Here is a 27903-nt window from a genome sequence, read left to right as displayed (position 1 = left end):
TATGTGCAAAACATACATCTCTGTATAATTGGTAGATACCATTAGGTTTTTCATCGCTGCAATGGGTTTTGGTAAAAATAAAAGGTTATTTGGTGTATGGTATATTTGGCAGATTTAGATTTGATTACATAAAGTGATAAACATAGTTACGCTTACATGAAGTATTCATGAAGATTCCTACAAAATGTTTCAATGATTATTTATTTTTCAAGATGGCCTTAAGAACCTGTATGAAGGCCAACCTGATGCTGATCCTCACTGTCATCTCTGCAGTGATGGGAGTGACCATCGGGTTGATGTGTCGACAGCTTCATCTCTCCACGGACACCATCCTACTCATCAGTCTCCCGGGGGATACATTCATGAGGATGCTGAAGATGCTCATACTTCCGCTGATTGTTGCAAGCATGATCACAGGTACAGTGGAATGTGTCTGGACGGGACTTGTGTTGAACCGAAATGTTAGTATGGTTTAGGTCCGGATGGGTGAGTTGTGAGTTGGTGATTGAGATTGAGGTGTTGCGTCCCTTTCTGAACACTCAAGATCGAATACAATATTCATTTAAAATTATACAAGAGCCAGTTCCCTGTCTCTATGATGCTTACAAAGTAATAGAAATAAGCTAAATTGAAAGAGGTGTACTTGCAAACATTTAATAAAACTCGTAATGCATCACTTTTAACTCAACCCGGATCAATACACAGTGGTTGTCCGTTTCATAAGTTATAGTTTCATTCATCAACAGTCGTTTTTCTTGTATTTTACATCCACAATACACTATATACACTATTATTCTGCTTCATTTGTCTGTTCAATAATTTAATTCAGTGGGAATGTCACAATTAAAACAAATTCAGTTTCTGTTACTCAGACTTTAGTTAATCTGCACTGCACACAGGCCATATATTCACAATTCCATTTTGGTTCTTTGTGAGATCAAATCCGCTGCCCATCATTTATTAGAAAGTGCATTTTTGACACCTGAAACACCCTTTTCGATAAGTGACTAACTCGGGGTCTGGGGGTCAGTGTCGATATATTTGCAGTAATGTTCGTCACTGCCCGAAAAAGGAAATTCACAAAGTTTAGTGACATTCTACTCGTCCAATGCCATTCAAATAACCATAGTGACGAATGTAGCCCAAGTGAACATGCCGTGGGTTAGCCTAGTGGTTATAGTGTTCGCTCGTCACGCCGAAAGCCCAGGTTTGATTCCCCATATTGGTATAATATGTGAACTCTATTACTTGTGACTTCCGTCATGGTATTGCTGGAACATTGCTAAAAGCGGCGTAAGACAAAACTTATTCAAATAAATAAAGTGACAAAGCCCTTTCCATATTCAACAGAAATATCGTGGTATGATTCCGACTATATCATGAGCATGTGTTTATGAATCGCTATTAAATAGTGCTGATACTCGTACAATGTTCGCGAAAAGGTGTGCATATCCTGCCCCACCTGTGTCCCCCATCATGTCAATTGTCAATTGTTCACCTGAAAAAAACACGGGAACATGTGGTCAAAATAGGGAATTGTATCTGACATCATTTTTGTCACTGATGCGTCAAATTTAGAAGTATACCATAAAACTTTTTGAAAGCTTCAACGAGACCTTGAATATTGTAGCCTTCATCAACTTCTGAGCAAGAGTCGTATGACGATCTTTGAAACATGGTGGAAAGAGCATGCTCGATTGTATCTCAAAAGTTGTGAAATGTAAATACTAAGGGCTGGAATATTTCTCGACATGACGGGAAAGTTGACTATTGGAAAGTTGAAGTCACTCCTCTTGTCATACAGTTTTGTGGAGAGTCACTCTGAATGTTTATGCATAGATCTGGATATGAAACAGATGAGGCGGTCCCACTGGTCTCCTTTATGTCTAGTTCAGGTGGGTAAATCAGTGGAAGTGAATTGGCTATTTGATTGTTATTGAACGATATCAGATCATCTATATACCTGAAGCTAAAGTTAAACGTCTTGGCCAAATTACCTTGTTTTGACTTTGCCAATCCGAGCAGAAATTCCGATTCATATGCACAATGAAACAGATTCGCAAGAAGGGGTGCACAATTGGTGCCCATGCTTTAATCAGTGAGGAAGTCAAGCATTTCACATATTGCTTTCTCACCAAACTTCAGATGGCATTTGCTTTTATTTTGTACAAATTGTCCCGAGCCTTTGAATTTAGAAGCGCAACTGTATCTGTGGTCATCACGTTTTGTAACAAAAGCTGCGTGGATCAATGGAATGAAGTTTGTCCTTTGTGGTGTACAAAGTTGAAAAACCTTACGTTTTGACAGAATGGAACTTAGCTCTTTTCTGAGATTGCAAAAAGTCAAGCAAATCCTTTGAGTATTTGAGAATCCACGTGTTATTAATGCCACTCAAATACTTCCTGTGAATATAAAGAAGGTCCTTACTTGGATGTATTAAGGATTACTGTTAGTCTTTGAGACAAGGATTTGGTGGTACATTTGCTGGACCTAGCAATATAACTCTCTTTGCACGGATTTTTATGGAGCTTTTCAATCTAGTTCAAAAGAGGAATGGACATGTCTTCATGGTTGAGAGTCAAGACATAGGTTCATAGCACTGCTGCATGTTCAGGCAGATTGCTTCCTAAATTAACATACTGGCCTTATGTGTGGCATTATTTGATATGGCATTTATACCAAGTTCTTTGATCAAACAATCAATGTAAGGATGCTTACGTATAATGGTTATGCTATCTGAGACCTTCTCTGTGGGAACAAGTACAAACGTTTCATGTAGGGCAGAGAGGACAGAATGGGTTTATTCCAAAACCGCTTCCTCTTTTTAAGATTGTGCATTCTATCAATGACAACATCACGCAATTTTTTAGCCCACTCTGAAAGACATTGAACAGGTTCCTCTCCTCTTTTGTCCCATTTATTGGCAAATTCTTCCACAGTATCCATGATGATTTTAAAGTTGTGATCCCAATTGGTAGGAGATTGCTCACGGTATTTTGGTCTATTTTTAAATAACTGACGAAGGTAGTTATTGTCATTAATAGAGAAGTCACCTGATGATATATAACCTACTGGTTGACACAAGTTTTGTGAGTCTTGACAAGCACAAGTAGTGGATTTTACACGATGAGCTGCTAAATCCACGTTCTGCAACACATTCCTTTAGTTGAACAACCTGGATGAAATTGTGTTCGTAAAGGAAAATGAAATTGTTGGTGGTTTGTGAAATTTGAAATCCGTTGGGGAAACGGATTTTTGTCAGAGAAAATTTAAGGCATCAATTCCCTTTTTTTTTGCAAATTTTGAATTCAAGAACATGGGTTCTGTCTAATTCTGTTTCTGGTTCGGCTAAGCGATATCAAGAATTATAATCTCTAGTCCATACTGTGGGCTCTTACTGTTTGTACGACCTCCCCAACAGCCAAAGTTGCTGTAATAATTTAATTTCTTTCAATGACACAGAGTATAGTCATCTTCTTACTTTGTGCAGTCACAATGGTTTCTAAAGGAGAGGCAACAAAAATTCCAAATGAATGGTATCATTTGGCCTTCGTCCTTTCTTGTGACCATGGCTGCGTCGACGTCTCTCGGATGCAGGAAATAGACACAATACTTTGACGTTGGCAGTTCTTTAAAATTGATGCGAAAGGCTGCCAACGTCTTTTATTTTTTATATCCACAAGCATGCTGTACACAACGGTCGAATCCAATGATTTTCTCTGTACATTCCATAATGTCGACTTCATTTAAGGCTATAAGAGGGATGGTATATTTTCTCCAAAATCCTAACTTTCAAGGACTGAGTGATTTTCAGAACTGAAATGTTGGTAGACACAGTTAGAATCATTTCTGTTGATGCCCGATCTATGTTGGCTGACCCGTGTCGATAATTTCTGTTGTCTCTCCAACATAAATGAATCCACAAAGGGTACATTGGGCTTTATCTATGACGTTGTTTGTTTGGTCTTCAAAAGGTTTTGTGCAGTATGTATCGACTGGCAAAGGTCAAATCCTCCGTGTGATGACGTCAGTATAACTCAATGTTTAAGGCAGCTTCCAGTGGGTCGACGTGTACTATTTTCCGTCCATGGCATGAACTTCTATTTCAATTTCAATAACATCGATAATGAGCGAAAATAACTGTGGACATGCTTCTACATTGGATGGCAAAATCAATGTCACACAGACGCAAGATGTAAACATTACCTCTTCAGACGTTTCTGTTTTGGTGTTTTTTAAATATGTTTGCAATTTCTTTACGATATGTGTATGTTGTATGGAAAACATGTCTCTTATTTCATGAGCAAACCGGATATTACCGACATAAACAATAGCAATAATAGAATCGAAATATAACGTCCACGATCTTATCTGTGAGATGATAGTTAGGCCCTGAATTGCTATTACCATACACCATCTACTAAAAGACGTTGTACCATGAAATCGAAGATGTTTGTTACGTCATACGTTGTGGTGTGACCATACTTCATAGTAAAGCTTGATCATATTTTGCCAATATGGCCCTTCCAAGGTTCCATAGAATACTAGCCACGTTAGCCACTTTCACGACAGAACATGAATGTGTTATTCCATTACGAGTGTTATATTGTTTAAATAGGAATTGCAAGCATGGACACCAGATCATCAGGAAAGATGGGTCTGTTCACCATCGCCTACTATGTATCCACAACCGTCATAGCCATCTGTGTTGGCTTTGCCCTGGTGTTCATTATCAAGCCAGGAATACATGGCACAGTGACGTCATCTGACACGCAGTCTCAGGATTTTCATGCTCCTTCGACAGTTGACATGTTTCTTGATCTCATCAAGTAAGTGATGACGGTAACAGGAATACTTTATTTAGTCATGCCTTTTTGGCGATTGACGTGACTAATGTTTCCTTAACTTTCAGCCTCAAGAGATCTGTGACATTACTTCAAATAGTTACGGCCCTACACTCAAATTTTACATTAACCAAAATAGTCATGTGTTCATTGTCAAATATTATCCATTCTGTTTACACCTCAGTTATTGACTTGCTTTTGCATGTGTTTGTGATTGATGCGGTTTGGGCAGGACTATCATCACTAGTTGATTCACTAGTGATTCATAAACAAATGCTTATGATGTGGTCGTAATATGGTCGTAATCGTTTGGAAACAACAAACAACTTTTGGGATGTCCGTTTCTGTAATGTCTTAATATGTGCACTGCAGTATCATTTAATGTTTCGCGAACACCTTGTGTCATCGATCAGCAGTCATGCATTCATATGGTTTTAATTTTCACCTCAAGTTTACCTTTTATGTCCAATAAAATCTGTTTTTGTGGATAATTGAGACTGGTTATTCGCTGACGTTGACGTTTCCAACGGTTTTTGTCGCTTTTATTGTAATGCGGAAAATTTGGGTAATTATGATTAATTATGGTGAATGGAGGTTATCACAATTCTGAGCAAGATTGGAACAGTCAAGCCTTATGTTTTTTCAAATAAAGGTTCCTTAACTCTATATGGTTCGAAGGTTTATGTTGTGAATACACGCTACAAAACCATTTCCATTATCATAAGAGCCCACTGTACAACTCTGACTCTATCATAACCATACAGTTCGCGAAAAGGTGACCGTTTCCTGTCCCATCGGTGGCACATGCAAAGCCAAGTCAATTTGTCTTGGTCTCCAGACACTTAATGCTCTGGCGAATGGTTAATTTGGAAGACATCCTGTCTATGCATTGTATAAATGCTCTGTGCTGAGCATTCAATATTGGTTGAAACCTATTGAAATGCACAAAAGTAGCATTATCCGAAAGACATATTTTAGTAAATAACATTGATTATAGAAGTTGTTTATCTTCAACGTCATATGGGTTTGTGTGAATCGACCATACTGTTGGAGAAAATGCCTTCCTGAGAGCACTTACGAATATCGCTAAGTAGTTCAAGATATATTTTATGTGCAAATTTCTTTGTGCTATAAATGAGAAAAAAATATAGAAACATTTAATATGGTTTAGATATCTTCTGTTAAGGTTGAGGTGAACAAGGGAGAGATGGTTAAACATTGATCGGTAATTATCATATATGAATTATATGACTGCTACTTATTATTATGATATGCATACGATGATCTATTACTGCATTATCACATCAATGAATACTGCCATAATCCCAATATGATTATAATAAAACTCTTCCATGAATATGAGAAAGGACAATGCATTATGAGTGAGTGAGTGAGTTGGGTTTAACGCCGCTTTTAACAGTATTCCAGTTATATCACGGCGTGTCAGCTTAATGGTGGGAGGAAAGCCCAAAGTGATGCATGTCTCAGACGTTTACCACTTCGGTGAAACCCACGAGCACGAAATGCATTATGAAATAATGCAACGTCCTGATACTTTTCTAAACATCTGTATGTACCAATCTGTTTATAGCTATTATAGAATCATACATTTATCTATTAATATACTAAATGCATACTCAGGAAGAAAGGCTACTCTGATACCCACTCTAGGGTGTATCAATATAAAAGTTTATTACTGACACATAACCAGAGTCATCCGAATTAGACGACCTTTGCCCTTAGGCTCTCTTTAATTAAAGACGGGGACAAAATGTGTGATCTCATTGTAGATTGTTATTCATATTTTAATCTCTGGCTTGCCTGGTATAGAATCGACCGTTTACATTATATAGATGGTATTTTTATGACTGTGACGTACACCATTCTCTCACTCGCTGTGGTCCTTTGTTCTTTCAGAAATCTGTTTCCAGATAATATCGTGAGTGCTGCAATTCAAAGTACATACACGCTATATGTCAAGGAAAAGTACATCGATATCAAGAGGGAATCCCTAGATGAATATGTGCACCAGAATGTAACAAACACGTCCTACAGGGACGGTAACTCAACTCCTCTGGTACAACCTGATGGGGGAAATACTACAGAACAAAGGTCCATATGGACAGCCAAAACCGTCAACAAACCCGGCCTCAATGTTCTTGGTATGTAAATGCTGTGGTCATTGGTAACATTATGTGGGACGTCCGATTGTCCAATATTATAATATGTCCACTGCATGGTTATTTATTTTTTCGTGCAGATCTGGCGTAATTGATTTTCAGTGCTCAATTCATATGGTTTTAAATTTCATCGTTGTTTGGCCTTTTAATCTCAATGGAATCTGTTTTGCAGTGTTTGGATATAGATTTTTTATAAACTTGAAATTTGAAAAACGAAGCATTCAACTTAGGATGATGAATATGGGATTCACTGTATATTCAGTTTGATTATTGGTTTCAAAGACAATAACTCAGCACTTCCAAGTATTATTGCTAACAAGGCGATTTGGTTGCTAGGGAAACATACGATGTCAATCACTTGATAGCACATGGCATTGCAAAGGACTCAGAGCTGTTTGTGCAAAGGAGAGTTCCAATTACTTTTAAATTTTTATTTCATTTGAAACCTAATGCTAAATTATAGTGACAAAATCCTTTCCATAATCGTACGAGATCTCTGTTAAAAGTAGTCCATTGTACGTTTCCAACTTTTCCATGAGCATCGACAGCAAATATCAGCTGTCAATCTGCAGTAATTTCTATGGTATTTCTTTTGAATGTTTTACAGGATTGTTGGTGTATTGTGCAGTATTTGGGGCAATACTTGGTAAACTGGGACACAATAATTGGGTCGTCTTCAAGTTCTTTGAGGAACTGAATGAGATCACGATGGGCATGGTGCGCATCGTCATGTGGTAAGTCTTTCAGGACACCCGCCTGCAGTTTCATTCATTGATTGGTGAAGTATGTTTAAAACAACCAATTCGTTTAAAGTTCATTTTTGGTCGATAACTGGATCATTCTCAAAATTGGTTCTGTTTTTCATGACGTCATCTGGCCAAAAATAAAATAGCCAAATTAAAAAAAAGGGGCAATCATATAATTATAATAACAGATATTCTGTAGCACTTGGTGATTCACGAGGTATTATAAAAAGAATATGAATGAGCCATCTGAATTGTAAAACTTAACAGGAAAATATAACAACATAAAAGCGATGTCACAGTCCCCTGACCAGACAAGTTACTGTATTTGGGATAATTTGAACAATATTTAATATAATTAAATTACGTAAAAGGCTTTTAAATCTTGTTTACTTATAATTTATTTTGTAATCAAATATTTTTTTAATTCCCCTCAAAACTGATCATTTTGTGTGAATTACTCAAATTACCATAAAAGCGAAAAGAATTATCCAACTGCGATATGAATATATTGACATTGATCATCAGTGCTATTCTGAGCACATGCACTGTACTTTCAGCAATATTCTATACTGGCCGACCCGTGGGATAGAATAGGTCTTCAGCAAACCAAACTTGTCGTAAAAGGCGATTATGCTTGTCGTAAGAGGCGACTAACAGGATCGGGTGGTCAGGCTCGCTGACTTGGTTGATGCATGTCATCGTATCCCAATTGCGTGGATCGATGCTCATGATATTAATAACTGGATTGTCTGGTCCAGACTCGATTATTTACAGACCGCCGTCATATAGATGGAATATTGCTGAGTGCGGCGTTAAACAAACAAACAAACAAACAAACAAACAACATCTATACTGGCCATGGTGCGGCAATGTGGGATACAAACCCTGGCCTTCAACTAGGCGAGCTAACTCTTCAAGCAGTAAGCTTCACCTCAATCCCTGTTAAATTATGAACATTCTGCGAAAGACTTAAACATTGATAAATGATGTTTCTCAAGTACTATTTTAGCTATTTACATGAAACATCTTCCGTGGCCCGGGTTTGATTCCCACATTTGTATATTGTGTGAAGCCCTTTTCTAGTGTCTGCCGCCTTGATATTGCTGTGTAGCGTCGTTAAACACACTCACTCACTCGCTAAAATAATGCCCGTGATATATCCAGCCGTTAATTCACTTGCCAATGTCTGAACTGTCGTGATAATGTCTAAACTACCTTTTTTTGTAATTTTTTACTTGAAACCATTATGTGATAATTTCAATAATAGCGTAGCAAATATACTTTTCATTTACTCTGACAGATACACAATGAGTGTATAACCAAGCGTTGAACAGTAATATAGCTATGTCAACGCGTGACAATTTGGTGTGGAAGGAAAGTCCGAAGCTATGTATGATTTAGATATTTACCATCCACGATTCCCACCCACCCACATAAATGGGTGAATCTGGGAATCGAACCACGAGCATACCTTTCTTGTGCTGCCTATGACGACATTGCCCCCGAAAGATAAACGAATACGAATTTCTCCTATAATCATGAACACCATACTTAATTTTTGAAAATCGAAAAGATTAAAAAAAATATTTTATACACTTAAAACGAGCAGCTAATACTATGTTTTGTTCTAGGTTCTCGCCCATTGGCGTCCTGTCCCTCATCACTGGAAAGATCCTGAGTGTTTCCAACCTCGCTGGGATGGTCCATCACCTCGGGATATTCTTAGCTACATTGCTCACCGGTCTCTTCGTGCAGGCTGTTGTGATCATACCGCTGATATACCTCATCCTGACACGGAAGAACCCTTTCAGGGTGTCACTGGGAATAGTGCAAGCTCTTCTGACCGCACTGGGCACCAATTCTAGGTCCGTCATTGCAATCAATCGCTAACTATAGCTACGTACATGTGATGAAACCTTTCGAGCAGTTACAAATATTTACATAGGAGTATGATAAAGGCATGCAAGTAGTAAATATGTGAGGCCATTGTTCTGAGAGTTGCTTTGGTTATTCGTGTAATTCATTCTACCCAGTCACCAGTAGGTCTCCCAACAACTTGTCTGACGTTGCTACCAAGTTGTTTGGGTGGTCAGGATCGATGTTGTGGTTGATCGCATGTCATTATATCCTTATGATGTCAATCAATGAATTGTCTACAGATGAACGTGATGTTAGTAAAATATTGTTGGGTACGGGGTTCATTGCTAAGCTACTGCGTATATAGGATGGTATCAGGTATTCTGTTGATTCCTTCTTCCCATAAATTATGTTTTTTTATCCGTCAATCCCTCACTGATAGACCGGAAAATCTTAAACATCTTCTCGGAAACCACAATGTATATAAAATACTATATTAATGCATCAAGTTATGTTTCACAGCGCTGCAACACTTCCAGTTACCATTGAATGTTGTGAGAAGAACCTTAAGATAGACAGGACCATCAGTCGGTTTGTGCTGCCCATCGGTGCTACAATCAACATGGATGGAGCTGCCATCTTTCAAGTCGTGACTCCAGTTTACATAGCTCAGCTCAGCGGAGTCCATCTATCCATACTTGACGTTATGGCTCTTGGGTAAAATGCGTTTCTATATACACAGTGTAAATAAAACTTTAAAACATTTTCCATAATAATACGAAATATTTACTGAAAGCATAGCCCGTTGTATGATATCACAATCATTGATCCAGTTTGCAGCGTGCTTTATAATTGGCTGGTGTATTGGAAAGAGTCACACCGTTATACAAATCACTACTCAAAGCATAAGTGGTTTCCAACAGGCCCACCTGGTCCATGGTTCTTTTCTCATAGCCTTTGATTTTTACCCTCCATTGTACTTCGTTCTGGATAAATAAAAGCGACAAAACCCACACTGACTTTCTATCACCGTAATATGTCTCTGCAAGAAGCTCAGTCGATTTATGATTCCGACCATAAAATGAGCATGTGTTTGACTGATACGTCAGATCTGGAAATGTCCTCCACCATACAACTTTTTGAAAGCTTTACCAAGGCTTTGAATGTTCCTTATCAATCTTGATCAAACATTTTACTTTTGAAGAATCGCATGACGTTCTTTAAAAGCGTCACTTCCCAAACACAGCAATGGCAGAGAGTCGGCCCTATTTTGTTGTTTAAATAAAATAATTGAGGATTAAGCTGAATTTGAATGCAGAAGCAGAAAGTAGGATAGAAAAAAACGTGAACTTGGATATTTGATTTCCAATGGTAGCCTTGTCGGGCTGTTAAGGATCGGCCGTTAATATGCAAATTGCAACTTAACAGTCCAGAAATCAAAAACTTCATATTGCTCAGAATGGTATTAACATTATTATTCCAGTCTGTCAGCCACGCTTGCTAGTATTGGGACTGCTGGTATACCTAATGCTTCAATAGTTATCATCATGACGTTTCTAACCTCTATGGGACTACCAACAAACGAACTCTACATAATTTTGGCTATGGACTGGTGTCTGTGAGTATTTCAGCGCAGAATGACGCACCTTTTCTCATATGGTTACATTTTGTTATCCATAAGATAGTTTCATGTCGTCATGTTCTGCTAACTTCTAAATGCGAATCAAAGCATATATTTTAAAAGTACTTCAACTCGATGGGTATGTTTCAATTGTCTTGCAATATGGCAGATGCGCCAGTGGAGATCATCAAGCATTATTATCAGCTGTACATGTATAAACTCACACGAGATGAAGACGGGATCTTGAAATGCCCGGAGGGGATAAATATGCCCTTTAATTTGTAAAACCTCTGTAAAAATGATGGACACATACAAGCACCTTCTTTCGACGAACATATCTTTATAATACACACGTACCCTGTTCTAGGGTAAGTTGGCTTATATTGATATTAATCAAATATCAACTAAAAATATTGATGTATTCCTACATGTATATGCTCAAGTTAACGTCAAGGTTCATTATTAATAGGTTTCTGGATTTTGCCCACACTAAAAGGATTAAAAAATGAAAAAGACTCAAATCTGACAACCACTATTTGTTTTCCTCGCCAAGTGCAAACTACAAATTGTGTACACTGACAATAGTTACATTCTGGTGTTTATTCTTGTGGACAGGGACAATAGTTACATTCTGGTGTTTCAGTCTTGTGGACAGTGACAATAGTTACAGTCTGGTGTTTCAGTCTTGTGGACAGTGACAACAGTTACATTCTGGTGTTTCAGTCTTGTGGACAGTGACAATGGTTACATTCTGGTGTTTCAGTCTTGTTGACAGTGACAATGGTTACATTCTGGTGTTTCATTCTTGTGGACAGGGACAATAGTTACATTCTGGTGTTTCAGTCTTGTGGACAGTGACAACAGCTACATTCTGGTGTTTCAGTCTTGTCGACAGTGACAATAGCTACATTCTTGTGTTTCAGTCCTGTGGACTGTGACAACAGCTACATTCTGGCATTTCAGTCTTGTGGACAGTGACAACAGCTACATTCTTGTGTTCCAGGGGGCGACTGAGAACTATAACTAATGTGAATGGAGACTGCATGGCCGCCGCGCTTCTCCAGCACTTCTTTCATCAAAATACAAACAATGGCGCGGCATCAGACAATAATCCAACCCGAGAAGACGAGGGACAAGAAGAGGCCATTCAATTAGAGGAAGTTCAATCATTTGTATAGAATTTGGAATTTTGTCTGTGTGTACCGTTTCACTATTCACTGAAAGTAGTTTCCACCTTTGAGCTTATGTTGCACCCGAAGGACAAAAAGCGTAAATCTGAATTTCCTATCTCGTTCCTTCGTTCGATTGTTATTTTACGCCGCACTCAGCAATATTCCAGCTATATGACGGCGGCCTGTAAATAATCGCGTCTGGACCAGACAATCCAGTGATTGACACCATGAGCATCGATCCGCGCAATTGGTTTTTGGTTTGGTTTGTTGTTTTACGCCTATACAATACATCAGCTATATGGCGACGGTCTGTAAATAATCGAGTCTGGACCAGACAATCCAGTGATTGATATCATGAGCATCGATCAACGCAATTGGCATGCATCAACCAAGTCAGCGAGCCTGACCACCCGATCCCGTTAGTCGCCTCTTACGACAAGCATAGTCGCCTTTTACGGCAAGCATGGTCATCAAGCTATCAACAATTTCATACCATACGTTAATGGCGTGTCAAAACATATTATTCATAGAAGTTCGTCCTAATTAGCCAACATTTTAACAACAAAGCTCACCGACTTAACCACCTGAACAAAACATCCCACAAATCTAAACATGTTTTAAACATAGGTCCTAAACATCAGTCTAGATCTTGTAGACCTGTGTTGACTACAATATGACATTCTTGGACTTAAATATGCATTAAGCCAATGCGTCGTTTTCCAATACGATTTCCGTGTCACCATAAATATGTTTTGTAAGCTGGTCAAATAAACACAAAGAAAAAAGTTGAGCACACCCCTGTTTCTGAACTATGACAAATGGCAAAAATCATGGCATGGTATGACTGACCACAGGAGCTTGGCGAAAACATCATAGTAACACAGGTACTGTTTTTGACCTTAAACAATACTTAAAAAAGTATGGAGCTGCAGGATTAAGTAAACGAGTTACGTTTGATATTTCATGTGAAAATATCTCTACTTGACATGACACGTGAAACAGATCAGTAGCGGGTATAACCGCCACGTGCCCGGTTGACGCACTCTACCCTACGTCTCATGCCCCCAGTCAGACGTTGGATTTGTTGATTGGTCAACAACAACCACTCCTGATTCAATGCTGCTTCCATTTGGCGTAAATCTTGTACAGGGAGCCTCCGCCGTATGCAACAATCAGTTTAATGTTCCTGGTGGTGTAGACCGTGTTCCTGTGCTTCCAAACTTCAGTGAAGTGGAGCACAAAGCGACTTTCTTCTGACCAATGGATCCGTCTCCCAAGTTCTCAGAATCCAGTTCTGTCGCGCAACACACCATGCTAAACGAATAGCTTTGTGGTGATCTCTCAACAAGGGATGCTTTATGATTCGTCTAGCCTCAGTCCTGCTGCTTTCAGACGGTTCCTGACGGTTCTTGTGCTGAAACGACGATTGGGCAACGACAGCTGTTTCAGACGAGTACTTGTTAAAAGGGTTTTCGGCGTAGGAGACGAAGAAGGTCCCTGTCTTCGCGATGTGTCATCACAGGAGGTCTTCCGGATTTCGGACGGTCCTGTACATCACCTGTCTGAGCATGTTTCTCCACTAAACGGCTTACGACAGTGTGATGATTCCCCAAATTCCGACCAATGGCATTACAAGACATTCCTTCGTAATGCATGCCGATTATTTGCCACCTTGTGGCGTTTGATAATCGCCTTCGTGCCATGGTCACACAATGCCATGGAATAACTGTAAAATCCAAGCTTAAGAAAGCAATTTTAACGTTTGGATATACTGCTTTTAGAGATACAAGAGGGTAGCATGCTGCACGGGCATACCATGCATGGCACGTGAGATTTCGTCACGAATGACTGATAAAATCATCTCGAGAAAACATAATTCTTCCCGTAATTATATCTTTCATGACTGTTACAAATATTGGGACCAAACAATAATGAAATATATTCGGTTTCCTTTTGTATATATAGGGGGCAAAACCATTTCCATATTCATAAAAATTGATTATAAATAATTTCTTGAATAAAGCGACAAAACCCTTTCCATATCCAATAGAAATCTCTGCATAAAGCACAGTCGAGAGTATGATTGCAAGATTCCGACTATATCATGAGCATGTGTTTATGAATCACTATCAAATAGTAATGATACCAGGTGTTCACGAACAGGTGAGCGTGTCCTGCCCCGGTGGCAGCCGTCACAAACGCATGCAAAGGCAAGTCAATTGTTTTCCCGAAAAATACGGGAACATATGATACAAGTTAAAATAGGGAATGCAACGGACATAATTTTTGTCACTGTGTCAAATTTGGAAATGTCCTCCGCACGTCTTCCATGAAACGTTCTGAAAGTACCACTGTGGCCTTGAATGTTGTAACCTTGATCAAACAACTTCTGAGAAAGAGTCGTATAACCACCATCCATACAGTCTTGTGGAGAGTGTTTTGCCACTCTGAATCTGCTCGCATAGATCTTTAATGTAAAACAGATGAGGCTGTCACACTGGTCTCCTTTATTTCTAGTTCAGGTGGGTAAATCAATTGAAGGGAATTGGCTCTTTGATTGTTATTGAACGATATCAGATCATCGATATATCTGAAGCTTGTGTTAAAAGTCTTGGCCAAATTACCTTGTTTTGACTTTACCAATCATATGCATAAGGAAACAGATCCGTCAAAAGGAGAACACAATTGGTGCCCAAGGGGATGCCTACTTCTTGCTTCAATGTCTTATCCCAAATTATACGTAGATCTTATCAATGTGGAAGTCCAGCATTTCACTATTGTTTTCTCAGTAAACTTCAGATAACTTCTCAATAAACTTTGCTTTCATTTTTTAGAAATTGTCCAGAACCTCTGAAAATAGATACGTAACTGTATCTGCAGTCACCACGCTTTGTAACAAAGCCCCATGGATCAAGGAATGACTTTTTTCCTTAAGTTTGTCATGTGGGATAGTGGTGTACAAAGTTGAAAAATCAATTGTTTTGACAGAATGGAACTTGGTTCTTTTCTGAGATTTAAAAAAATCAAGCAAATCTTTCGAGTTTTTGAGAATCCACTTTGGTGTTAATTTCACATTGTGTCAAATGCTTTCTGTGAACATAAAGAAAGTCCTTCCTTGATTGTATTAAGGATTATGGTCTTTGAGACAGGGATTTGGTGGTACATTTCTCTTTGTACGGATTTTTATGAGCTTTGGAATAAAGCTTGTTTTCTTATGAATCACTATTGAGTAGTGATATAAAAAGGTGAGCGTATCCTGCCTGCCCCACCGGTGGCACCAACACAGGCACATGCAAGTGAAAAACACGGGAACATATGACACAGGTCAAAATTATGTTTGTGGCTGGTGCGTCAAATTTGGAAATGTCCTCCCCATATTTACTATAAGACATTTTGAAAGCTTTACTGAGGTCTTCATAACCATGATCAAACAACTTTTGAGAAAGAGTCGAACGCCGCTCTTTTAAATCTTCGAAGAAAGAGCGTGCTCACATTACCTCAAAAATAGTGAAATGTAGAAGAGCTGCTTGAATATATAATGGGGAAGTAGACCATTGGAAAATTGGAGTCATCCCTCTTGTCATACAGCCTTGTGGAGAGTCTTTTGTTACTCTGAGTGTTTATGCATTAACTAAATATGAAACAGATGAGCTTGTGTTACTGGTCTGTTTTGTTTTTTATCCTGTGAGTAAATCAGTGGTATAGAATTGGCTATTTCATCGTTATCGAACGAGATCAGACCATCGATATACCTGAAGCTTGTTTATATGTTGAATTAAACTACTCTGCCATATTCCCCTGTTTTGATTTTGCCAATCTGAGCAGAAATTCTGATACATATTATGCATAACGAAATAGATCAACAAGAAATGGAGCATAGTTGGTGTACACGGGGATGCCAACTTCTCGCCTCAATGTCTTACCCCCCAAATTACCAAAAAAGTTATGAATGAGGATGTCCAGCATTTCACAGATTGTTTTCCCAGTAAAGTTCACATGGCATTTGTCAACAAATACCAGAGCAACTGCCAACTTCAGTAACGAACACTAACAAACACCTTTGTTTGCTGTAGTTAAATCTGGAAAATTGAGTATGGAAAAACGTTTAATATCTCGAGATGCCGACCCGAACCCACAGGACATATCGGGCTCCCATCCCGTCAATAAGGCTGTTTAATATGATCATTGTCTCGTCTCCAGTTGACCGTTGTTCACCTGAACAGATGGGTGTGGGGTTGGGATGAGTCAACTTAGAGGCCCAAAACCCATTTGGAACTCACAACACAATATTTTTCAGGACATTCAGCATAGTCAATGAACGATATATGTTTTACGGTAAACCCGAGGAAAAAGTATTACTTCCCAGCACTTCTGGGAACTGATCTCTCCCAACACCACCCAAACCCTTCCGGCTTCGTTATATATTGTAGGGGTCCCTTATGAGGGTTTAGAAAACAAATGTGAACTAAGCGCTTGCTATCGTATTTGTTTTGTATTTTGTTGTGCTTTATGGAGAATAAATTTTAGCACTTGTTACATTTATCGTGTTAGATTTTGAGAAATATATGTGCACGTAACTGCTTGCTAAACTTTACTCGATATAAAACATTGATACCTGCAAAGAGCATGTTCTGTGTCAGTTAAAACAAGGCCATATGCGCTTTCTACTCGTGTCTCCTATAAATAATACATACAAAATGCAAGCATGACAGTAGACATCTAAGTAACAAATGCTGACTCCACAATGAGGTGGCCATGGCCAATGTGTCCGTGTCTGAAAGGATATTAACTCTCATTTCATACTAAAGCCTTGGTCTGATGTGTTTAACCATACAGCAGACCGGTGCCCTGAGAAAACTTAACTTGCGACACATCCAAAGCGCAATATGTCAACGAGAAGACCATCTTCCCTCTGCTATGTGGACGCTTTCTATATAATACTGGTACACATCCTACCGGGTATTCGTTCAGGGCTGGGGCAACGAAGCTAATTTCCAACAAAGTTGTTTACCTGAGGAAACAACTCACGTTTGATAAGCCACGTTTTGAGTGTGAGACAGGCCCGAAGCCACAGACAGACCTTATAGTCAGGCTTGCCGAGACAATGTTATTGTAGGAGGGGTATTTGCTGGTGATGATCTTCAGGTAACTGTAGCTTTGGTCATACTATATTTGTTTTACACCACAGTCAGCAATGTTTCAAATATATCACGCGGCGTGTAAAAAATAAGTCTGGACCAAAGAAACCAATGGTTGATATAACGACTACCTGCGAATACTCTAGTCTGGACCAAAGAAACCAATGGTTGATATAACGACTACCTGCGAATACTCTAGTCTGGACCAAAGAAACCAATGGTTGATATAACGACTACCTGCGAATACTCTAGTCTGGACCAAAGAAACCAATGGTTAATATAACGACTACCTGCGAATACTCTAGTCTGGACCAAAGAAACCAATGGTTGATATAACGACTACCTGCGAATATTCTTGTCTGGACCAAAGAAACCAATGGTTGATATAACGACTACCTGCGAATACTCTAGTCTGGACCAAAGAAACCAATGGTTGATATAACGACTACCTGTGAATATTCTAGTCTGGACCAAAGAAACCAATGGTTACTATAACGACTACCTGCGAATACTCTAGTCTGGACCAAAGAAACCAATGGTTGATATAACGAGTACCTGCGAATACTCTAGTCTGGACCAAAGAAACCAATGGTTAATATAACGACTACCTGCGAATACTCTAGTCTGGACCAAAGAAACCAATGGTTGATATAACGACTACCTGCGAATACTCTAGTCTGGACCAAAGAAACAAATGGTTGATATAACGACTACCTGTGAATATTCTAGTCTGGACCAAAGAAACCAATGGTTGATATAACGACTACCTGCGAATACTCTAGTCTGGACCAAAGAAACCAATGGTTGATATAACGACTACCTGTGAATATTCTAGTCTGGACCAAAGAAACCAATGGTTGATATAACTACTACCTGTGAATATTCTAGTCTGGACCAAAGAAACCAATGGTTGATATAACGACTACCTGCGAATACTCTAGTCTGGACCAAAGAAACCAATGGTTGATATAACGACTACCTGCGAATACTCTAGTCTGGACCAAAGAAACCAATGGTTAATATAACGACTACCTGCGAATACTCTAGTCTGGACCAAAGAAACCAATGGTTAATATAACGACTACCTGCGAATACTCTAGTCTGGACCAAAGAAACCATTTCCTGGAAGCTCGAGCAACGATTCATGCAATCGAGGCATCATGACTCATATGCAGCAGTATCAAGGCTGAATCACAGCTGATCGTAAACCAGTGATTGATAGCAAGTTGAACGTCCCACACCGGTAACATAACACACACTGAGCCAAGTCACAGCGCCTTACAACACTGAACACCAATTTACGGCAAGCGTGAGGCATGCCTTTTTCTGACCCGAAATGCCCAGGCACATGTCACAGTGATATCACTACCAATATGTGGCCCTTCTCACTTCCTTTTATTGTTATACGTGAAAACAAGAGAACAAGCATTGCTGTGATAAAGTAATAAAAACGTGTCACTTCGACATCATAATCCCCCTTTTCATGATGTGTGCATTACATACAGTTTCTCTATTCTTTTCTTTAGCGATGTAGACTGACAAAAACACAAACCTTTCTTTGTCCCATAATTTAGGGTCAAAACATGTTTAGCGAGTGAGCGAGTATGATCTTACGCCGCTTTTAGCAATATTCCAGCAATATCACGGCGGCGGACACCAGAAATGAACTTCACACATTGTATCCATGTCAGGAATCGAACCTGGGTCTTCGGCGTGACGAGCGAACGCTTTAACCACTAGGCTACCCGACCGCCCCCTAAACATGTTTCCATGTTGAGTCTTGGTAACGTTTAATGTGAGCAAATAGCTCATTTCATATGTTCAGACCCCAAACGTGTTCAGATAGAAGACAACACAATCAATGTTATCTTAGCCTCGTCATGAGATGGGAAATGCAGATTTACGCTTCTTGTCTTCCAGCGGCAAAATAACGTCATTGGGGGAAACGACTTTCCAATGAATAATGAAACTGTACACTCAGACAAAACTCCAAGTTCTATACAAAAGATTGAATCGTCTCTAATTGTCCCTCGTCTTCTCGGAGAGGATTATTCTCAGACGTCGGACCATTGTTGCCATCTTGATTGAAGAAGTGCTGGAGAAGCGCGGCGGCCATGCAGTCTCCATTCACATTAGTTACAGTTCTCAGTCGCCCCCTGGAACACAAGAATGTAGGTATTGTCACTGTCCCACAAGAGTGAAACACCAAAATGAAGCTACTGTCACTCTCCCACAAGACTGAAACACCAGAATGTAGCTTTTGTAACTGTCCACAAGAGGGAAACGCCAGAATATAGCCACTGTCATTGTCCACAAAACTGAAACACCAGAATGTAGCTTTTGTAACTGTCCACAAGACGGAAACGCCAGAATATAGCCACTGTCATTGTCCACAAGACTGAAACACGTAAGGCCATAACCAGTTATTTTTTTACGAATTCAAATTATGTGTGTGAAAATTCTTGGTCAGCCGGAAGAGAATATATAACCTGAAAAAGATACTTTAGATAATTGTTTGTTCGTCTAAACTTTCTGAATCTCTTGTCACGTATAAGATAAGCTGTTTCGTCCTTTTTTTTGCCTGCAGTTCAACCGATTTGAAGTTTTCATTTGGTGTGAAAAACAAATAGTGCTTGTCAGATTTGAGTTTTTCTTCACTTATATTACTTCTTCTTCTTATTATTATTATATATATAAGCCGCAGTGTCATTTCAAGACCTCGTATACATCTCGTTTGACTTTATACATGTAGAGCTGATAATATTGTTCATGAACTTACTCGTACATCTGCCAAATTGAAAGAACATTTCAAACATAACCATCTAATTGAAGTACTTTTTAAAAATAAATGCCATAAAGTCTTTGATAAGCATTTAAGGGCAGAGTGAGTGAGTGAGTGAGTGAGTGAGTAAGTGAGTATAGTTTTACGCCGCTTTGAGTAATATTCCAGCAATATCACGGCGGGGGACATCAGAAATGGGCTTCACACATTGTCCCCATGTCGGGAATCGAACCCGGGTCTTCGGCGTGACGAGCGAACGCTTTAGCCATTAGGCTACCCGACCGCCCCTTTAAGAGCAGAATATGGAGACCTAAACCTATGTAATTGATAACAACATGTAACAATATGACAATAGGTGCGTCATTTTGCGCTGGAAATACTCACAGAAACCAATCCATAGCCAAAATTATGTAGAGTTCGTTTGTTGGTAGTCCCATAGACATTAGAAACGTCATGATGATAGCTATGACAGAACCAGGTACTGCAGCGGCCCCAATACTAGCAAGCGTGGCTGACAGACTGGAATAATGAGCAACATGAATTTAACATTTGATTTCTATACGGTTATGTGTTCATTTGCATGCTCGACGAGATTTTTCTTTGGGCTACTATTGGAATTAAAACATTCAGTTTCGCTCTTGATCAGTCCTACTTTCTGCTTCTGCTGACCTGCACGCGGTAATTGCTTTGTTTGGCAAGTGACACCACCATCTGCATCCCTCCACGAGATTCGTGCAACTGAATGTCTATTGCACATGGGTGCGATTTGATTGGATGGATATTCTAAGCGTTGTGTCATTCGTACTGGGCTCCAAACGAAACTATAGTAACGAGGGTCTAGGATATGTATCATAATAGCCTGTAGATATTACCAGCTACTGCATAATCGAGGAACACCTACAGAGCGTGTTGTAATATTCTACTAAGATATCAAAGAGCGTCATGCGACTCATGCTCAAAAGTAATTGTTTGATCAGCGTGTGTTTTCCCTTGTGTTTTTGTTTCAGGTGAACAATTGACTTGCCTTTGTAGGTATTTGTGTTGGGTATCACCGGTGAGGCAGGATACACTAACCTTTTCGCGAACACCTGGTTTCATCACTATTTGATAGTGATTCATAAATACATGCTCATTATATAGTCGTAAAATAGACTCTGTTTTTGTCAGAGATTTCTTATAAATATGAAAGGGTTATGTCGCTTGTATTTACATAGTAGGAATCGTCCAGTTGACTCTAGTTGAGATTTGCTATTTACCCAGAAAGATGTACAGCGGAAGGAGGTATGACCAAGGCTATGAGAAATATAGTGACGAGGTGAACATGATTTGAGCTGTGATTTGTAAAACGGTGAGTCTTTCCCACACCTCGGCCAATCCTAAAGCATCAGACACAGCAAACTGTATCAATGCTTATGTTTCGTCGGAATCGTTCAATGGACCATGCTTTTAGAAATGTCTTAAGATTATGGAAAAGGTTTGTAGTTTTTATTTACACTGTATATAAAAAACGCATTTTACCCAAGAGCCAGAATGTCAAGTATGGATAGATGCACTCCACTGAGCTGTGCTATGTAAACTGGAGTTACGACTTGAAAGATGGCAGCTCCATCCATGTTGATTGTAGCACCAATAGGCAGCACGAACCGACTGATGGTCCTGCCTATCTTAAGGTTCTTCTCACAACATTCAATGGTAACTGGAAGTGTCACAGCACTGGGAAACAAAACGTGATTTAATAACATTCACTGTAAATTGGATTACATTTCAACATATCGTAGATTTTGAGGTATCAAAGAAGTTGTTTATAAGTTTACGACCTATTGAGGGATTGACGACTGAACACCATAATACATTATTCATGGTACGATATAATTGACACAATACCACCCTCTATATGACGTGGCTTAGTTACGTTTTGAGAGGAGCTCAGGGAAAGAAAAACATCCGATGGTCGGCTTTGTATCTAATTCTGGATAGAATGTCAGTTTTCTTGTTGTTCAACGCTGTACTAAGCAAAATTTCAGTAATATCAAGGTGTCATCATGAGCATCGAGGCTACGATGACAAACAACCAATCAAAACACCGCGCCTGACCTCCCGATCCACTCTGTAGCAACGTCAGACAATTATAGGATGTTTGGGATCTATTTATTCTTATCCGGGATCCCGACTGGTGACTTGGTAGAATGCATTACGGGAATACCCAAAGCCACTCTGAAGACAATGCTCTTAAATATTTATCACTTAAGCCTAGTTTACATGCATAACTTTACCTCATGGGGTATTTTACCTCTACTGGTAAATATACCCCACTGGGGTACGAAATGTGCTCCACCTAACGAGTTAAACGAGGTAAATTTAAAACACATGTTTATATGATGAGATTTAAACCAGGGTACATGTTGCCCTGGGAGTTAGGTACCCCCTGGGGTAAATTTGTTCATGTAAGCCAGGCTTTAGATACATTTATCATGAGTCCTATAAATACAAATGTAAACAAATTAACTGTTAGAAGGACATTACATATAGCAACAATTTGTGATATATTGCAATATCGGACCTGGAATCGGTGCCCAGTGCTGTCAGAAGAGCATGCACTATTCCCAGTGACACCCTGAAAGGGTTCTTCCGTGTCAGGATGAGGTATATCAGCGGTATAATCACAACACTCTGCACGAAGAGACCGGTGATGCATGTGGCTATGAACATCCACAGGCGATAAACCATCCCAGCGAGGTCGGACACACTCAGGATCTTTCCAGTGATGAGGGATAGAATGCCAAGGGGCGAGAACCTGGGACAGAATAGGGTGTCAGCTCATCGTTTAAGTGTATGAAATGTTGAAATATTTGACACATTTTCGGACATCGAACATCGGGTGAATCAGGGACTAGAACCAGGATCATGGCTTTCAAGGGGCACCTACGACGACATGACCACCTGTGCCCTCGGCAGATATAGGAATATAAGTTCCCCCTTAGCATGAACGCATTAATTATTTGAAAATCGAAAATGTGTCAAATATTTCAACATTTCGCCAAAGTGGTAAACGTCTTAACCCTGCATAATTTCAGAGTTTCCTCCACCATCAAACTCCCATGCTGTGATGCAGCTAAAACACTATTCAAGACGTGGTTATACACACCCTCATTCGTACAGCTGTCCGAGTGAAGGAAAACTAAGTACATTTGCTATGCTGTTAATGAAAGTATCACACAATGGTTACAAGTCAAAGTTTACAGACAATACGCCATTTATGTCAGTTTAGATATTGAAAGGTGGGAGTTTAGACATTGATACGTGAATTATCTGTATATATTAGTCATTGAGCATTATTGTGAGTGCTTGTTAACGCCGCTTATAATACTCCTGCAATATCACGGCGTCGGTCACCATTATAGGCTTCACATATTATACCAATTTGGGAATCAAACCGGAGCTTCGTCATTACGAGCAAGCATACTTTTATATTTCCTTTTACACGATGTATGAAACATGCACCCGGGTGTCCTGGAAGACTTACCACATGACGATGCGCACCATGCCCATCGTGATCTCATTCAGTACCTCAAAGAACTTGAAGACGACCCGACCTTTATGTCCCAGTTTACCAAGCATCGCTCCAAAAACTGCACAATACACCAATATACCTGCAAAGCATTAAAAAGAAAACTTCTACTGCAGATTTCCAGGAGCCTTATGTTCATGATGCTAATGGTATAGTCGGAATGGTACAAGGAACTCTGCTTTTAACAGAGAATTCTTATGATTATGGAACGGGTTTTCTCGCTTTTACATATTTTTAGATATTAGATGCCAAGTAAAATATAAAGTTAAAAGTAAAAGGTACTTTGCTGTAGAAGTCTCCATCTATGCACAAACAACTGTCAGTCATTTGCGATGGAATGATGTTATCAAGCTGCGATTGACGTCATGTGTTTCCCTGGCAACCGAATGACCTGGTTATCAAGAATACACCGAAGCGCAGAATTATTGTCTTTGAAACCAATAATCAAAGTGAATATACAGTGAATCATGTGTTCATGTTGCATTTCCTAATTTCAATCTCAGAAAAAATCTATATCCACACACTGTTTAATGTCAATCCCATTTAACATCATTTTTTAACCAATCATATTGAAGACGAACAGTTATATATAATTCTAAAATCGAAAATACAATTGATAAACATGTAAAAATTAAACGTCAACGCCAGACAAAAATCATTCATTACTATCTGGCAAATCAGATTCCATTGGGCCTAAAAGTCAAAACAGTGATGAAAACCATATGAATGGATGCCTGAAAATCAATGACACAATGTGTTCGCGAAAACTAAAATGTTATTTCTGTGCACACATTATAATTTTACGGAAAAGGACATCCGCAGTTGTTGTTTATTCTGAAATGTTGCAATCTTAGCTTGCAACAGGTATGCATGAACAACTCAATATACGTTAGCCACATGCGTAGCCTTCACATACCAAGGTCCGCCCGGAGAGCGGAAGGTCTGGGGTTCGATCCCCGGCCGCGTCATACCAAAAGACGTTAAAAGATGGTACTTGTTGTTACCCTGTCTGGCGCTCGGCATTAAGGGGCTAAACAAGGACTGGTCGGCTCGGAGTCAGTATACTGTGTCTGAGTGGGGTATTCATGTTAAACTGCGACATGGTATCTCAATGAGCTAGCACTATAAATCGGCATCAGTCCGGACTGGTACAAGCAGCCACACAAACACACACACGCACATGCACGTCGCTGTATAAGTGCAATAATCTTGGACGCGACGTTAAACCCCATTTCACCTCACCTCACCTTACATACCAAGAATATTAAGCCCTGGTTTGTAGACGGCTTTGGCTGTCCAAATGGAACTACTTTGATCTGTAGTATTTCCCCCGTCAGGTTCCACCAGAGGTGTTGAGTTACTCTCCCTGTAGAACGTGTTTGTTACATTCTGGTGCATGGATTTCTCAGGAGATTCTTTCTCGACATCGATGAACTCTTCCTTGACATATAACGTGTATGTGCTTTGAATTGCAGCACTGACGATATTGTCTGGAAACAGATTTCTGAAAAACAAAGGACCACAGCTACTACGTATATAATCGGGTCTATATCTGGCATTCATTAAAAACATGAATAGCGATCTACGCATCACACATTGAGGTCACCGTATGTCATAAAAGGCCACTTAACGCAAAGGGGTAGACATTGTAATTAGAGATTTGTGACACTCTGTCTCTGTGCAAATAGTGCAAAAATAAACTTCTGTATGATACATCCTACTTGTATCACAGTTTGTATCATAACCTTTATGGGTATTCAGTATATTAGTAGAAACATGTATGTCTCTAATATAAATGAAATATTGCTGAAAATATCTATAATTCAGTATTTATATTCAGTGTTTGTATTTTATTAATAATAAATGGTCTCGAAGAAGATACTTTCCTCCGCCTCCCCTTGATAATGTTTAACCTAAACAGACCAGTGCTAAACCATATTCACATGTTTCTAAATTCATCAAAAACTCACAACATGAAGAAGTATTTTAGGCTCCATGAAACATTTAGTTTACAAATGTTTAATTTGATAGGTTTGTAGTTTTACGCCGCAATATCCAAGCTATATGACTGCGGTCTGTAAATAATCGAGTCTGGACCAGACAATCCAGTGATTGATATCATGAGCATCGATCCACGCAATATGGATCGTAGACTAACATTTAGTCTCTGAAATCTTATATTACACAATATCCTTCTTGACTCTAAAAATAAAAAAATTCCCTATGCATCAACCAAGTCGGCGAGCCTGACCATCCGATCCCGTTAGTCGCCTTTTATGACAAGTATACTCGCCTTTTACGGCAAGCATGGGTTGCTGAAGACCTATTCTACCCCGGAATCTTCACGGGTCTGACATCATGAGGATCGATCGATCCACGCAATTGGGACACGATGACATGCATCAACCAAGTCAGCGAGCCTGACCACCCGATCCTGTTAGTCGCCTTTTACGACAAGCATAGTCGCCTTTTACGGCAAGGCATATGTTTCATAAATTGCAGCTACTTTGTAATGTACTGTTTCAGGTCTGGAAGAACGTATTGACAGCGACATTCGTAATTGCGCCAGGGTAGTCATTTTCTCTTACAGTATGGGAGATGAACACTAATTCAGGGGGCACGGAAGGAATCATAATCATAAGAAATCTCTGTTAAAAGCAAAGTCCATTGAATATAAGTGGGCGTGATTGTGTCTATGAATTTATGATACCAGGTGCTCTTGAAAAGGTGAGCGAATGCTAATCCACTGGTGAGTCAATGACAGAAGAATCAACTGAACGGCCAATATTTGACAAATAAACACAATGAAAGTTTTTTATAAGGTACGTGTGATTTTTAAACGTGTAGAGAAGCAAGTGTCTGAAGCATGGTCTCTTAAGGTTGAGTCAAGGATACATTACGGTTACAAGCTAAGATTCAAAAAGGTATTTCTATAACTGTCATTACTCACTTGATGAGATCATGAAACATGTCAACTGTCGAGGGAGCATGAAAGTCGTCAGACTGCGTGTCAGATGACGCCAGTGTACCATGTAATCCAGGTTTGATAATGAACACCAGGGCAAAGCCTACCAGGATAGCTATGACGGTTGTGGAAACATAGTAGGCGATGGTGAACAGACCAATCTTTCCTGATGACCTGGTGTCCATGTTTGCAATTCCTGTTCAAACATAAATCACTCTTAAGGGAATGGAAAACGTGGAAGTGACTAACGTAGCTAGCATTCTTTGCAACCTTGGACGGGACATGTTGACCAAACTGTTTCGTTGCGTAGGTTTTCAAATATCGTTGTACACAACTACTATCTCAAAGGCGCGTTGTATCTTATCAAGGCGTCGACTTCATATCTCGTTGCTACGATTTTATATCGCCACCATGTAAACTGCCTGGCCCTCCCTCTCCCACCTTGCCACGTTTCAGGTGAAGAATGTTGCATTTATCGAGTCCAAAGGACATGCCGATATCATTTAAAAGGACTCGACAAGGAGAATCTGTTTTTTTAGCGTTGATAACTTGGCAACATGTAAAGGAAGTGAAAAAGGGGTGTTTGGGATCTGTGCTGAGGAGGTCCAGGATGATAACCTTCCTCTTTGCTTAGGCTAACGCTAAAAGGATTTAGTGAAAAACAACAATGCAAAGGACCAAAATAATCGCCCTGAAATATTCCTCTTCTAATAGAAATTGGTTCCAAAGTCACCACCTGCCCCGGCGAATACATCTCAAGTTGATCAAGTAGTCGCTCGGGGAGGTCAATACATTCCAATGACTTCAAAATCCATTCGTGAGGTACAGAATCATAAGCTTTTTTTAAGTCAATCCAACACATTGACAGGTAACGGTGGTAAGTGTTAGCCTCTTCAAGGGTAATTTCCTGAACGAGCGATTGATCCTTACAACCCCAACATCCCTTTCTGGCTACTTTCTGTTCCATGGAAATAATGTCTTTGGAAGCGCAGTATGGTGACACGAGATCTTTAAGACACCCTGTGAATAT

General features: G+C 39.5%; 2 protein-coding genes across 3 annotated transcripts; one reads left to right on the top strand and one right to left on the bottom strand.

The window, feature by feature from the left end:
- The first annotated feature begins 212 nt into the window (after nt 1-212).
- LOC124127639 (excitatory amino acid transporter-like) lies at nt 213-12657 on the top strand. The gene is made up of 8 exons (XM_048384331.1): nt 213-417; nt 4619-4829; nt 6762-7006; nt 7632-7758; nt 9402-9635; nt 10150-10344; nt 11111-11245; nt 12252-12657. Exons 1-8 carry the CDS (start codon nt 213-215, stop codon nt 12424-12426), a joined length of 1527 nt encoding a protein of 508 aa, XP_048240288.1. The 3' UTR covers nt 12427-12657.
- A 6285-nt stretch (nt 12658-18942) lies between these two features.
- LOC124127388 (excitatory amino acid transporter-like) lies at nt 18943-27160 on the bottom strand. 2 transcript variants are annotated; one of them, XM_046490784.2, is made up of 7 exons: nt 26859-27160; nt 25165-25412; nt 23864-23990; nt 22901-23134; nt 21859-22053; nt 20725-20859; nt 18943-19714 (listed from the first exon to the last, which is right to left on the bottom strand). In XM_046490784.2, the coding sequence occupies exons 1-7, from the start codon at nt 27056-27058 to the stop codon at nt 19555-19557; spliced, it is 1299 nt and encodes a 432-aa protein (XP_046346740.2). In that variant the 5' UTR covers nt 27059-27160; the 3' UTR covers nt 18943-19554. The 2 variants fall into 2 exon arrangements, with proteins under 2 accessions (XP_046346740.2, XP_046346748.2); XM_046490792.2 differs by lacking the exon at nt 21859-22053.
- Between the last annotated feature and the right edge of the window lie 743 nt (nt 27161-27903).

The sequence above is a fragment of the Haliotis rufescens genome, unplaced genomic scaffold, assembly GCF_023055435.1.
Source record: "Haliotis rufescens isolate VD_foot unplaced genomic scaffold, xgHalRufe1.0.p SCAF_5, whole genome shotgun sequence".
Taxonomy (NCBI): domain Eukaryota; kingdom Metazoa; phylum Mollusca; class Gastropoda; order Lepetellida; family Haliotidae; genus Haliotis; species Haliotis rufescens.
Note: the sequence above shows the minus strand (reverse complement) of the source record. Positions and strands in the feature narration are given on the sequence as shown.

Bases quoted from the DNA above. Each gene is read 5' to 3' on its own strand.
- LOC124127639 (XM_048384331.1), top strand. From the start codon at position 213: ATGGCCTTAAGAACCTGTATGAAGGCCAACCTGATGCTGATCCTCACT. The intron at 9,636-10,149 runs GTCCGTCATTGC...TATGTTTCACAG, and splicing joins GCACTGGGCACCAATTCTAG to CGCTGCAACACTTCCAGTTA. The intron at 11,246-12,251 runs GTGAGTATTTCA...CTTGTGTTCCAG, and splicing joins TTGGCTATGGACTGGTGTCT to GGGGCGACTGAGAACTATAA.
- LOC124127388 (XM_046490784.2), bottom strand. From the start codon at position 27,058: ATGGACACCAGGTCATCAGGAAAGATTGGTCTGTTCACCATCGCCTAC. The intron at 23,135-23,863 runs GTAAGTCTTCCA...ATTCTGTCCCAG, and splicing joins ATGGTGCGCATCGTCATGTG to GTTCTCGCCCCTTGGCATTC. The intron at 20,860-21,858 runs GTAAAATGCGTT...TCATTATTCCAG, and splicing joins CTTGACATTCTGGCTCTTGG to TCTGTCAGCCACGCTTGCTA.